The sequence below is a fragment of the Rhincodon typus genome, chromosome 4 (genome assembly GCF_021869965.1).
Source record: "Rhincodon typus isolate 14 chromosome 4, sRhiTyp1.1, whole genome shotgun sequence".
Taxonomy (NCBI): domain Eukaryota; kingdom Metazoa; phylum Chordata; class Chondrichthyes; order Orectolobiformes; family Rhincodontidae; genus Rhincodon; species Rhincodon typus.
The window spans coordinates 69,108,654-69,121,642 of record NC_063335.1 but is presented as its reverse complement, the minus strand read 5'-3'; the positions used below and the strand labels follow the sequence as shown (position 1 = coordinate 69,121,642).

Genomic DNA, 12,989 nt, shown 5'->3' with positions numbered 1-12,989 from the left:
ATTTTTTAAGGTGAGAGGTAAGAGATTTTTTTAAAAATGGGGGGCAAATTTTTTACACGGAGGGTGGTTCATGTATGGAATTAACGTCCTGATGAAATGAATGTGAGCAAAGTTACAACATTTAAAAGACACTTAGATAAGTACTAAAATGGGAAAGGTTTGGGGGGATATGGGCCAGGAGCAGGCAGGTGGAACTAGTTTAGTTTGAGATGATGTTTGGTGTGGACTGGTTGGACCAAAGGGACTGTTTCCATGCTGTATGACTCTGTGACTCTATGACAAACAATGAACATTCCTGTAACTGCATCTCTCTGAAAGCATCAGCTTACCTAAAACCATGGCTGAATTTTCCCATTTTCAGTTAAAGAGTGTTGATGAAAAACTTTGCATCATTTCTGCCATGGCCCAGGATGAATAATCTTAAGCAATTTTCCATGTTTTCACTTCATTAATTATACAAGCGAGATGTTGGGTACATTATGTGGTCAGTCTGGTGCAGAGCAAAATGGAGGTTATTGCCATGTTTGGGGTCTTCCAGCTTCCAGTCCTCTGGTGCCCTATTTAAAACACAGCTAGATACCATATCAGATACTGTAGGCCAAGAACAACCCTTCATTCTGTAGTTCTTGCCCTTAACTCTCAGAACACAATGCAGAAGAAAGCCATGCTTACTCCCCATTTGCAGGAGAATGGCCCTGAGGTTCTGGTGGATGGGGTGATGGAGAAAAAGTCAATCTTCTTCCATGCCGACTGTAGAAGTCTGGACAGAGATAGTAGCATAGGTCAGTGCTATCTCCAGTGTGCAAAGAGGTGGTCAGCTGTGCAGAAAGAAGATCTCCTCTCTTCATTCTGATAGGCACCAAGTTCTCTCTGCTAATTCACACTCATTGGACCATCACTCATTCTAACTCTGCCATTGCCCATTAACTCACTGAACCCTCAGCATTATATGTATTCTGTCGACTCAAGAGGTCACACTTACCTCATTCCCCAATAAAAAGGTACAGTCTTTACAAAGTCCCTGTGGGCTCAATGATTCTTCTGACTCCCTTTGTTTTGGTTAATCTCCTTTTCACATTACTATTAATGTGCTCACTTTACCCTTAAAGTTCATGACTTTAGAGTTTCTATGACTCTGCTGACCCTACACCCTTCCCATGTCAAAATCAGAGTAACTGACCTGCTTGAAACCCTCATGTCAGGAGCTTCTCTTCCCCTCCTATTCATTATGAGGTCCCACCTCACTATCTGCAATTGCCCCCTATCACTGTAACTATTTACTCAACGTTCCAGTATAATGAGTATTTATCCTATATTTGACCTACCCGTTTTCCACAAAATGCCATGGACTGTCCCTGATAAGCCCCTTGACTATTAGCAGCCAAACACCAGGACTATACAACTGGTACAGTGCTACACTGTACACAATCATCCACTCTGCTACATTGTACACATCCACTGCCCCCTGCTACACAACCATCAAAGACCCCTACTGTTCCGTCCACCGACCACACTTCAGAAAATCAGATCACAGCACTGTGTTCCTCCTCCCAGCTTACAAGCAGAAGTTGAAAGGGGAGGATCCTTCACAAAAGGAAGTACAATGCTGGTCCAAGGCTGTGGAAGATCTCTGGGACTACTTGCAAACGGTGGACTGGACCATGTTCGAGCACTCAGCGGAAAACCTGAGTGTCAATCAGAGTGTTCACCAACCGTAAACCTTGGATGAACCAGAAATCCACTCCCTACTGAAGACCAGACATGCAGCATTCAAGTTGGATGACGCAGACCAATATAAGAAATCCAGATATGATCATAGAATCCCTACAATATGGAAATAGGCCCTTCGGCCCAACAAGTCCACACCGATCCATAGACCATCCCACCCAGACCCATCCCCCTATAACCCACCTAATCTACACATCCCTGAACACTATGGGCAATTTAGCATGGCCAATCCACCTAGCCTGCACATCTTTGGACTGTGGGAGGAAACCAGAGCAAACCCACGCAGACACAGGGAGAATGTGCAAACTCCACACAGACAGTCACCCGAGGGTGGAATTGAACCGAGGTCCCTTGCACAGTGAGGCAGCAGTGCTAACGACTGAGCCACCGTGCCGCCCCACAAAGCCATCAGGGATGCCAAAAGGCAGTACCGAACCAAGTTAGAGGCCCAAACCTTCCAAACAGACTCCCGCCACCTATGGCAAGGCTTAAACAAAGACAAAGACACATCCCTCCCTGATGTGCTCAACACTTTCTATGCTCGGTTTGAGCAGAATGCCAGCAGTGCAGTGACGCCTGCCTGGACAGACCAGAACAAACCTGTCCCCTCTGTCACCACTGCAGACATCAGATCAGTCTTCCTGGGAGTCAACCCAAGGAAAACGATGCATCCGGACTGTGTCCCCAACTAAGCACTCAGATCCTGTGTTGACCAACTGGCGGAGGTATTCGCCAACATCTACAACATCTCCCTCCTACAAGCCAAATTTCCCACTTCCTTCTAGAAGACCACCATTATCCCTGTACCTTAGAAAGCACATGCAATATGCTTTAATGACTACCACTCGGTGGCTCTGACTTTTATAATCATGAAGTGCTTTGAGAGGCTGGTCATGGCCCACATCAACTCCAGTCTCCCAACCTGCCTCGATCCCCTACAATTGCCTACCGACATAACAGGTCCCCAACGGATGCCATATCCCAAGCCTTGCACTCGTCCCTGGAACATCTGGATAACAAAGACGCCTATATCAGACTCCTGCTCATTGACTACAGCTCCGCCTTCAACACCATTATTCCCTCCAGACTAATCTCAAAACTGCGTGACCTTGACCCCGCCTCTGCCCCCTGCAACGAAATCCTCAGCTTTCTGACCCATAGGCTGCAATCAGTGAGGATAGGTAACTGCATCTCCTCCACAATAACACTCAACACTGGAGCACCCCAAGGGTGCACCCTCAGCCCCCTACTGTACTCCCTGTTCACCTGCGACTGTGTTGCCAAATTCCAAATGAACGCCATCTACAAGTTCACTGATGACACCAATGTAGTGGGACGGATATCTAACAATGACGAGTCAAAATACAGAAGGGAGATAGAGGGCTTGGTGACATGGTGCAATGAAAACAACCTGTCTCTCAATATCGGCAAAACAAGGAATGGTCCCTGTGAAAAGCGGACAAGGGAGGGGAGGGGAATATGTGTCTGGTGGTGGCATCTCGCTGGAGGTGGCAGAAATGATGTCTGTTGATCTTCTGGATGTGGATGCTGGTGGGAGGGTAGGTAAGGACAAGGGGAACCCTATCGCTGTTGCAGGAGGGAAGAGAAGGGCTGAGGGGGGATGTGCAGGAGATGGGTCAGACCCGGTTGAGGGCCGTGTCGACAACGATGCTGGCAAGTCCTCGGTTGAGGAAGAAGGTGGACATTTCAGAGGCTCCTTTGGCAAAGCTGGCTTCATCTGAACATATTCGGCGGAGACAGAGGAACTGAGAGAATGGGATGGAGTCTTTACAGGAAGCAGGGTGCGAGGATGTATAGTCCAGATAGCTGTGGGAGTCAGTGGGTTTATAGTGGATATTAGAGACCAGTCTATCCCCAGAAATGGAAACAGAGATGTCGAGGAAGGGAAGGGAGGAGTCAGAGATAGACCAGGTGAAAGTGAGGGAAGTGTGGAAATTGGAAGCGAAATCAATGAACTTTTCCAATTCCGGATGAGAGAGGGAAGCAGCACCGATGATATCATTGATATATCGGAGAAAGAGTTGTGGGTGGGGGCCGGAATACGACTGGACCAAGAAATGTTCCATATACCCCATGAAGAGACAGGCATAAGTAGGGCCCATGCGGGTACCCATGGCCACACCTCTTAACTGAAGAAAATGAGAGGAGTTAAAAGAGAAGTTGTTGATGGTGAGGACGAGCTTGGTCAAGCGGAGGAGGGTGGTGGTGGGTGGGGATGGTTCAGGTCTTTGTTCCAGGAAGAACCGGAGAGCCCTATGACTCTCCTGATGGAGAATGGACATGTAAAGGGATTGCACGTCCATGATAACAAGGAGGTGGCTGGAAACTGGAAATTTTGAAACGGCGTAAGGACACAGAGGAATCACGGATGTACATGGGCAGGGATTGGACCAGAGGAGAGAAGACTGAGTCAAGGTAGGAAGAGATGAGTTCAGTGGGGCAGGAGCAGGTTGAAACAATGAGTCTGCCTGGATAGTCCTGTTTGTGGATTTTTGGAAGGAGGTAGAAGCGAACTGTGCGGGGCTGGGGGACTATCAGCTTGGAAGCAGTGGGGGGGAAATCACTGGATGAAATGAGATCAGTTATTGCAGTAGATACAATGGCCTGATGTGTCGTGGTGGGGTCATAGTCCAGGGGAAGGTAGGAGGAGGTATTTGAGAGCTGGCTCTCAGCCTCTGCGAGGTAGAAGTCAGTATGCCAGACAATAACAGCACCACCCTTACCGGCAGGCTTAATAACAAAGTCAGGGTTAGATCTTAGTGCACAGAGTGCAGTCAGTTCGGAGGGAGATAGGTTGGATTTGGTGAGGAGGGGGCAGAGAAATGGAGGTGACTAATATCACGCCAACAGTTCTCAATGAACAGATCGAGTGCAGGTAAAAGGCCAGAGGGAGGGGTCCAGGTGGAGGAAGAGTGTTGGAACTGGGCAAAGGGGCCTGTGGGATGGGGGAGGACTCTTGTCCATAGAAATGGGCCCAGAGGCAAAGATGGCAGAAGAAGAGTTCGGCGTCATGTTATGCCCGCATAGCACTGAGTGTGGATCTCAGGATGTTTTGAATCCTCCCAGGATCACAGATATCTATGTGATGTTCAGCATTCCACTGACAGCTGCTCTCACCACATCCTGAAATTTACACTCAGTGCCATGCGGCGCCACATGCACACTCTCAACCTTTCTCTCCAACAGCATCACATCACACTGGCTCAGGGCTGCACCACTCCACAGTTTCACTTCATCCTCCGGCTCATTTGTCATGCTGACAAGAAACTTTTTATTTTCCTTTCAGGAATCGAGGCCCACAAGATGCAACAGCTCAAAGATACCCATAGCCCTCTGGAACCTTCCTCTCCCCCCTCTCCTCCCCTTCCCTCTGACTCCATCCCCTCTCCCAACCCACCTCCTGTTAGGTATTCACCATCCCTCCTAACCTTCCACTCTCCAATGCTGAACGTTCTGTACTCAGCAAAGGCCTCAGCTTTATTGCTCTGTGTCCCCACTTTAACGAATTTTGCACCTTGCAGAAGATTGGAAGTGCAATTTTAAAATGGTGGATGGGGAATTCATGAGATGGAAATTAGTGTCTCACCAGTCAAGGATGAGATTCTAAACTTGTCATCCTAGGCTTAATGACAAAATCAATTTTCACTTTGAGAATCTGATTTTGTCACTCTCAACTCCTCTCGGAGGGGAAACTTCTGCCTATCTCTGTTTCAAATTGATGCCCAACTAACAAAGGAGATTGCAATATCTAATCAGCAAATTTTGTTTTTATCATCCAATAAATCTGATTATCAATTACCAATACCAGTCAATAAAATTCCTGTAAATTGTAAGCAAGACAAAAATGAACTATGAAGGTAAATTATCAACTCAAGGAATATGACACAAAAATATTTTGAATCTGTAATAGGAACAAGATCATCAAGGGATAAATAAGGTTAAACTGCATATGATAGCAATATGGCAGAAACATTAAATAATTATTTCATGTTGATTTATACCAGGGAAATAGATAGGCATTGAATGAGGAGATGGCTAAGGAGATAATTGCAACTATAATAAAAACACACAGTGATAAATTTGAACAAACTAAAAGAAGATAGAGTCGATAGTCCTGATGGATTCTAAAATGCTTAAAATAACCTAGGGAAGAAATAGCCACAGAATTATTAGTTATATTTAATAATTAACTCATAAAAGGTATCATGCCAGAGGACTGACAGATAGCTAATGTCATTCCTATATTTAAGAAGAGGAACAGAACATATCCGGGATATTCCAGCCCGGCAAGCCTTACATCAGCCATTTGAAAAATAATGGAATCTTTACGAAATGTGACAGTAGATGAACGTTCAGACATGAGAAATATAAGTTGTTGGGGATATGTCTGTCCAGGATAACTGTTGCCTTTTACATTATGCTAATATCATTAGCACCTGGCTGATGTGTTTGCACTGTGCCTTATGTCTAGGTTTTGTGACTGGAGAGTTTTGGGTGGCATGCTGGCTCAGTGATTAGCACTGCTGCCTCACAGCACCAGGGACCTGGGTTTGATTCCAGTGTTTGGTGACTGTGTGGAATTTGCATGTTCTCCCTGTGTCTACATGGGTTCCCTCTCAGTACTGCATTTTTCTCCAACAGTCCAAAGATTTGCAGATTAGGTCGACTGGCCATGTTTAAAAAAATTTCCTTAGTGTTCAGCGATGTGTAGGCTAAGTAGAATAGCCATAGTAAATGTGGGGCACAGGGATACAGTCGAGGCTGGGTCTGGGAGGCACGCTGTTTGAAGGGTTCACATGGACTCAATGGGCTGAATGACCTCCTTCCACGCTGAGGACATTCTATGATTCTACGATTCTATTTGGCCAATGTACCCAGCATCCGTTGCTGTTTGTCCAAGTTGCAAATCTGTCTGTGTTTTAACAGCCAGGAGGCTGCTACAGTAAAACTGCACGCAATACTCCAAGTTTGGTCTCACCAAGGCCAAGTACACATGCAATAGGTTTTCCTCACTCCTGTACTCCAATCCTCTTGTACTGAAGACCAACATAGCATTTGCTTCCTAACCACTTGCTGCAACTGCATGCTTGCTTTCAGTGACTGGTGTTCAAAGCAGCCAGGTCCCTTTGTACATTGACAGTTCCTAATCTATCACCAGTTAAATAAGATTTGGAATGCATTACCTAAGATTGTAGTTAAAGCAGACACAATCAGGGCTTTCAAAAGTGAATTGAATGATCACCTAAAGAGTAAATATTTTTCCAGCTCTGTGAAAAGGCAGGTTAGTCAGATGAGCTGATTTACTCTTGCAAATCAGAATCATGGATGCAACAGGCCGAATGTCCTTATTCAAGCCATTCAATGAATTGCAAATGGAGCTCGAAACTGCAATAATCAACAAACCTCTGACCTATGATTGAGTGAAGGTCATTAATGAAGCAGCTAAAAAGGACCACTACCCTGAGAAACTCCTGCAGAGAAGTTTTGGCGCTAAGATAATTGACCACCAACAGCCACAATCGTCTTCCAACAGGACTTCTTTTTGCCACTCTCAGTTAGTTGTTGCCTCGACATAAAGGACAGTTGCATATAAAATAGTGATAGAAAAGACAACAGTGATATGTAATTGCAAGTCCCTTTTTACAGTCATATACTTTCATGTAGATTTCCCAATCTACCTTAGGCAAATTGTCTTTCAAACCTACATAGGGATAGTAAGAACTGCTGATGCTTGAGTCAGAGATAACACAGTGTGGAGCTGGAGGAACACAGCAGGCCAGGCAGCATCAGAGGAGCAGGAAAGTTGACGTTTCGGGTCGGGACCCTTCTTTTTCATACCTACATACTTTGCTTTGTTTAAAGTTAAGACGCTAGTTTTAAACTTAACTGAGTTACTTTAAAGTTCAATATAAAATGCTCACATTATGATCACCCTTCCTTAAATGCCGTTTTACTAGATAACTGTTTCTCAATGCATGATACTATATCCAAAATCGCCTGTTTGCTAGTTGGTTCCTCAACTTACTGATCTTGAAGACAATCTCCTGCAATCTGTGAACACATACACCAATGTACTACTGCAAATTTAGTTTCCCCAGACTGTAAAAATATTAAAGTCCCTCATGATTACTACTTGTTACACATAGCTCTAATTTGCTGCGGCCCACAGTATAAATCTGGTGTTAAGGGCCTATTAATGTTTTCAGTTTCTTAACTCCAACCAAACTAATTCCACTTGATTTTCTGAGCTAAGATAATGTTTCTCTGCTGTCATGAATACATATATTATTATCAGAACTACATTCTGCTTTTTTTATTTACCTACCTCTTCCAAAAGGTAAGTATCCTAGAATATTTAGCTTATAATCGAATTGAATGGTGGAAGAATTGAATAGCCTCCTATTCTTATTTTCATCCAGATTAAGTATACTATGCTTAAGAACATATTATCATGGAAGATTCTCAATTTTTAATGTGATCCACCATGATACGTGGTCTACTCTGCCCTTAAGACAGGGCCTTGGCACATAGGAGTCCTTCATATTTCTCTATCCTAGCCAATCTTTTCATTTGCCATTAGCTTCCTACATACTCTTCTTTCCTCTTGGTCTTCTCCCATGTAATCTTCTCGCCATAAGGTCACTTACAAGTCCGTTTCCTCTTAAGATATGATCTATCATTATAGTATAAAAGTAAAGAGAATACTGACACAGTGAAGATAAATAAAATTGCTCAAAAATCTCAATAAAACTGGAACGTTGACTTTGTTCGTATGTTGTCAAAAGTTGTATTGAATTTAATTTTACATCAGTTTTGAATCAACATAATACAAGCAATTAGCATCTTTGACTGTTTAGCCTCAGATAGAGCAATTATAACAATTCCAGATGTATTCAGGCACAGAGATCAATAGATGGCCTAAAAGAATCATGAAGCACATAATTATGGGTACAAAACACTTGTGGAAGTATGTCCTTGAGATTTTACAGGCCTTTGCTTTCTACCCTGATTACCTGTCCCTGGACTCAAATGCACAGGAAATTTCAACCAATAATGCCAAACTTTGTTTTGCTTGATGTGTATTTGTGTAACTGGCAGCTTATAAATATGTAGTGCTAATTTATGCTGTTTGATTCCAGTTGCTGATTCTATAATTGCTCAGAAGTGAAGTCAAGGGTCACTGTGAAGTGACAGATATCAACATACCCTTGAGTTACAATCTTGATTCACATAACTAAACCTGAAGTCTCTGCTAAGCAGTTTTTCCTAAATCTCTTTTGTTTCATACTTCCTAGGAAAGGCTGAGGGGGATTTCAGTAAAATGGGTTCAAATTCTGAAGGGAATTAATAAAGTAGATAAGAAAATTTTCTTTCACCGGCAGTGGTGTCTCAGACAAAGGAATGTAACTTTAATATCAGAGTCAGGCTATTCAGGAGGAAAGTTAGGAAACACATATTCATGCTCAGGGTGATAGAAGAGTGGAATTTTTCTGCATAAATACATTAGATACTTTGTGAATTGATGATCTTATGCTAGGGATTGACAGACTTTTTTGCTGGTCAAGGTGTAGTACCAAGGTTGATTAAAGTAATTGGATACATATCAGCCACGATCTCACTGAATGGTGAGGTAGGGTCCACTAAACAACTTATTCCTTTGGTCTTTTTCAGAATCCATAGACATAAACTAAATGATTAGGCACTGCAACATTACAAAAGATTATTTATTAAACTTGTGCATTCTAACAAAGATGGTGCTATTTTTGTTTCATGCTCTTCAAACTTTTGTGCAGGCGAATTTACTCCAGAAATGCAGTTACGGATTCGACAAGAGATTGAAAAGGAGAAGAAGATAGAACAATGGAAAGAAACATTTTTTGAACAATATTATGGAGAAAAGTAAGCACCTTAGTAGTTCTATGATATTACATCTAATCCTCTTTACATTTTGTTTATTCATGTATGGAATGTGATGCAACAAGTTTTGCACCTTTATGTCTTCTGTTGTAATATTTTTCAGTTATGTAATATTACCTAATTGTTATTCTATATTTGATACAGTAACTTCTGCCAAAAGGGAGGGCAATGTACTTTCCGAACTCCTCTGAATACTTCCTGGTCAGTCACACAGTGCTGTTTAGATAGGAACATTTTAGTTAACTTTCATCACTCCTCACAGAGAGATGCTGCAGTGTTCGTTCATTGTCTCTTGCCTGCTATTGGTCACATCAAGAATTATCCTCCCCAAATCTGTGGAACTGAACAATTATATTCCCAGCATCAATGCAATTTCCCAATTTCCACTTCACACTTTATTTAACATTTTTGTGTATTTTAAAATATTCTGGTAAACCTTTGTGGCAGGTAATTTATGTTTGTCTCAGGACACTAATTACGAGTTGCTCAGCTTTCTAACTTGTAATTGTGACATCTACCTTTCTGTTGAATTCAGGATGGGTGTAACACAAGAAGAAGCTATGAAGCTGGAATTAGTAAAAGAGTCTTTTGAAAACCAAGATAGCTGTTTATTTTCAGTACCACACACCCTATCAGAGCCCTGTGAGATTACATCTGGTATTAAGCATGAAAGCCAAGAAAGTGTTGTGCCTTATACAGATCTAAAGCAAACACAATGCAATGTACAGCAAATCTCAGCCAAAGAACCATCCATAACTGATAAAGAGGAGGATATACTAATATCCTTGTGTTCAGATATTACCTCAAATGAATCTGTTATTCAGGAAGAGATAGCAGAAGAAGTTGAACTGAATATTTGCGGAAGCCTTGGTGAAAATAGATCTCCGGAGGCCAGTGCCTGTGACTTTGAGCAGTCTTGCTTGCTTAGCCCTGATAAATTGGAACAAGAAGTGCCAGCAGAAGACTTGAAGCCTGTTCTCATTACACAAAGTATCAATGAATTAGAGTCTCAATCTGAGCACACTGACGACTTACAAATGCCTTCTTCTGAGATATCTAGCATTTCTTCACAACACATTACTTCTACTTCTGCACCATCTCAACTTTCTGGTTACTTTAATGAATCTAACAGTGACTTATGTGAACTGGCACTGAACACAAGTAATGAGGAAAATACCCTGGAACAATGTAGCACTCCTGTGTGCTTACCGTCTTCATCTTGTTGTGATGAGCTTGAGGCTGTTATCAATGCGTCCACTTCACCAGAGAGAAATATACAATGCACATCTCAACAACGACATACCTCTGCATACCCTGAAACCTATGTACTGACTGAGCATTCTGAAAGTGAGAACAAAGATCCTGAAAATCAACTAAGGACATTTCAGTCCATCTCTCAGTCACCTACACGAATGTCAACACCGTCAGATTTTTCAACATCAGCTTCAGCAGAAGGAAGAAATGACAACAAAGATATTGAGCTACAAAAGAGAAAACCAGTGGAACAGCACAGCCTGGAGTTCTGTCAGGAGAAAAGGCCTAGAATTGAAAATGACCAGTCCTTTCAGACTCTGCCCAGCAGAGTACAAAGTGAAAAAGATATACCCACAAAAGAAGAGCCAAAGGTCCCACCTATCAAGGTATGTTGCAAAGATAGAAATGACTATGTGTAGTCTATACACATATATATAGACAATTTTGCAAGATTATACTTGCAATGTTGACTTTTATAGTTGACCTTTGGAGTTAGATATGGTTTTGATTTGCCCAACTACTCTACTTGAAGAAAATGCTATTATAACCAATGAAACGAACAAAAAAACTCCAGGTACTAACTGAAAATTCAACAAATTATCAAAATAGTCTGCAACATTTTCTCTCAAGTACACTATCAGATTGCAGTCATTGAAAATAGTACTTACAATACTTTTATTCAGATAGAATGCTATTGGTTAGGGTCTAAAAACCAGAGTTTAATTAAATACATGGTCCAACATTTAACTTTCTTCACTGATATATACATACTGAGAATTAATATCCACAAAATACTGTCCAGATGTTTTAATGGCCTTAAAATGAGCATGACAGTAAACATCAATTCATTTAACTTCAGCAACTTCTCCACTATCATTCAAATAATGGTATTGAAGTATATTTAATGAGGCAATACTATATCAGTTTGAAATGTAGATGGAGCCACCTTTGTGAGTATTGCTGCCTATTCTATAAAAAGGAATAGATTATTATGTATGAATTATTAGTACAAAATATAAAAGATGGTGACAATTTTTGAAAAATCAACCAATTAGAAATAAAATTGCATATATAATTAGACAGGAGCTGAACCAAGTTTAATAGCTGAAGATGTGTTTGTCACAGGGTTTCAACCACCCATTTTTTCCACTGGCGTAACTTGTTTTGAAATTGCTGCTGCTTGCTAGTTCTAAGTTTTAGCCAGTGGTGCAATAGCCATTTTAAAAAATAATGCATACACTTCTAACAAGGCTGCTGTGCGGTTAATCAATATTTCAACAATGGTAATTTCAAAACAACTAAGGAGTAATAGAGAATAAACAAAATTTTCAGATTGAATTAGTCCTTTATTTCTACAGCCAATAAGATAAAGTACAAGAAGTGCCCTTCTGTTTTATTTACTTGACACCTTTTCTCTGTTTTAAGTTGAGTTGAGTGTTGCAAATGCTCTCAGATTGCCCAGTTGTTATCCATGCTTTGGACACTTTAACCAGTTTATGTATTAAAAACAATTTGCCCAAACCATCTAGTTGGTGAGGCTGACTAAGAAACACAGAATGTAGTTTTCAGTTACACTTGATTTTAGTAACAAAATACTCCTTATTAAAAACACCATGGGAGCATTTCTCAAATTTGCACAATATTTATTCTGTATTTAGCTCTATCCATCTGAGAAAGGATATTACCCACAACGATCCATATGTAGATGGGTGTACTGGGCAATTGGAATCTTCTTTCTCTCTGATATAGGGCTGGCTCTCTTCCACAAAGGTGGGTCTGGCAGGTCAGGATGGATCTTCTTATGGATCTTCTTGGTTTACCGCATGTTTTATTTTTCAAAAATATCCTGTGTTCATAAAAAAAAAATCTTTATGTACACACACAAGGTACTAAAACAGGATGGTCTTTGCATATGAAGAGAAAACATATATTGGAATTTTACATTCCCTGCAGTTGCAAAACCAAAGACATTTCCTACTCAGAGATAACAAGATATAGAGCTGGATGAACACAGCAGGCCAAGCAGCATCAGAGGAGCAGGAAGGCTGACATTTCGGGCCTAGACCCTT

The 12,989-nt window shown here is 41.6% G+C and overlaps 1 protein-coding gene across 1 annotated transcript in view; it reads left to right on the top strand.

Annotated features, from left to right (window-relative positions):
* The window catches only part of LOC109911668 (ASXL transcriptional regulator 3), a 269,254-nt gene that overhangs the window by 239,068 nt on the left and 17,197 nt on the right, over positions 1-12,989 (top strand). Inside the window, exons 11-12 of the mRNA XM_048596328.1 lie at positions 9,543-9,648; positions 10,202-11,306. Coding sequence (XP_048452285.1) covers positions 9,543-9,648; positions 10,202-11,306 — 1,211 coding nt within the window. The remainder of the gene's footprint in view (positions 1-9,542; positions 9,649-10,201; positions 11,307-12,989) is intronic.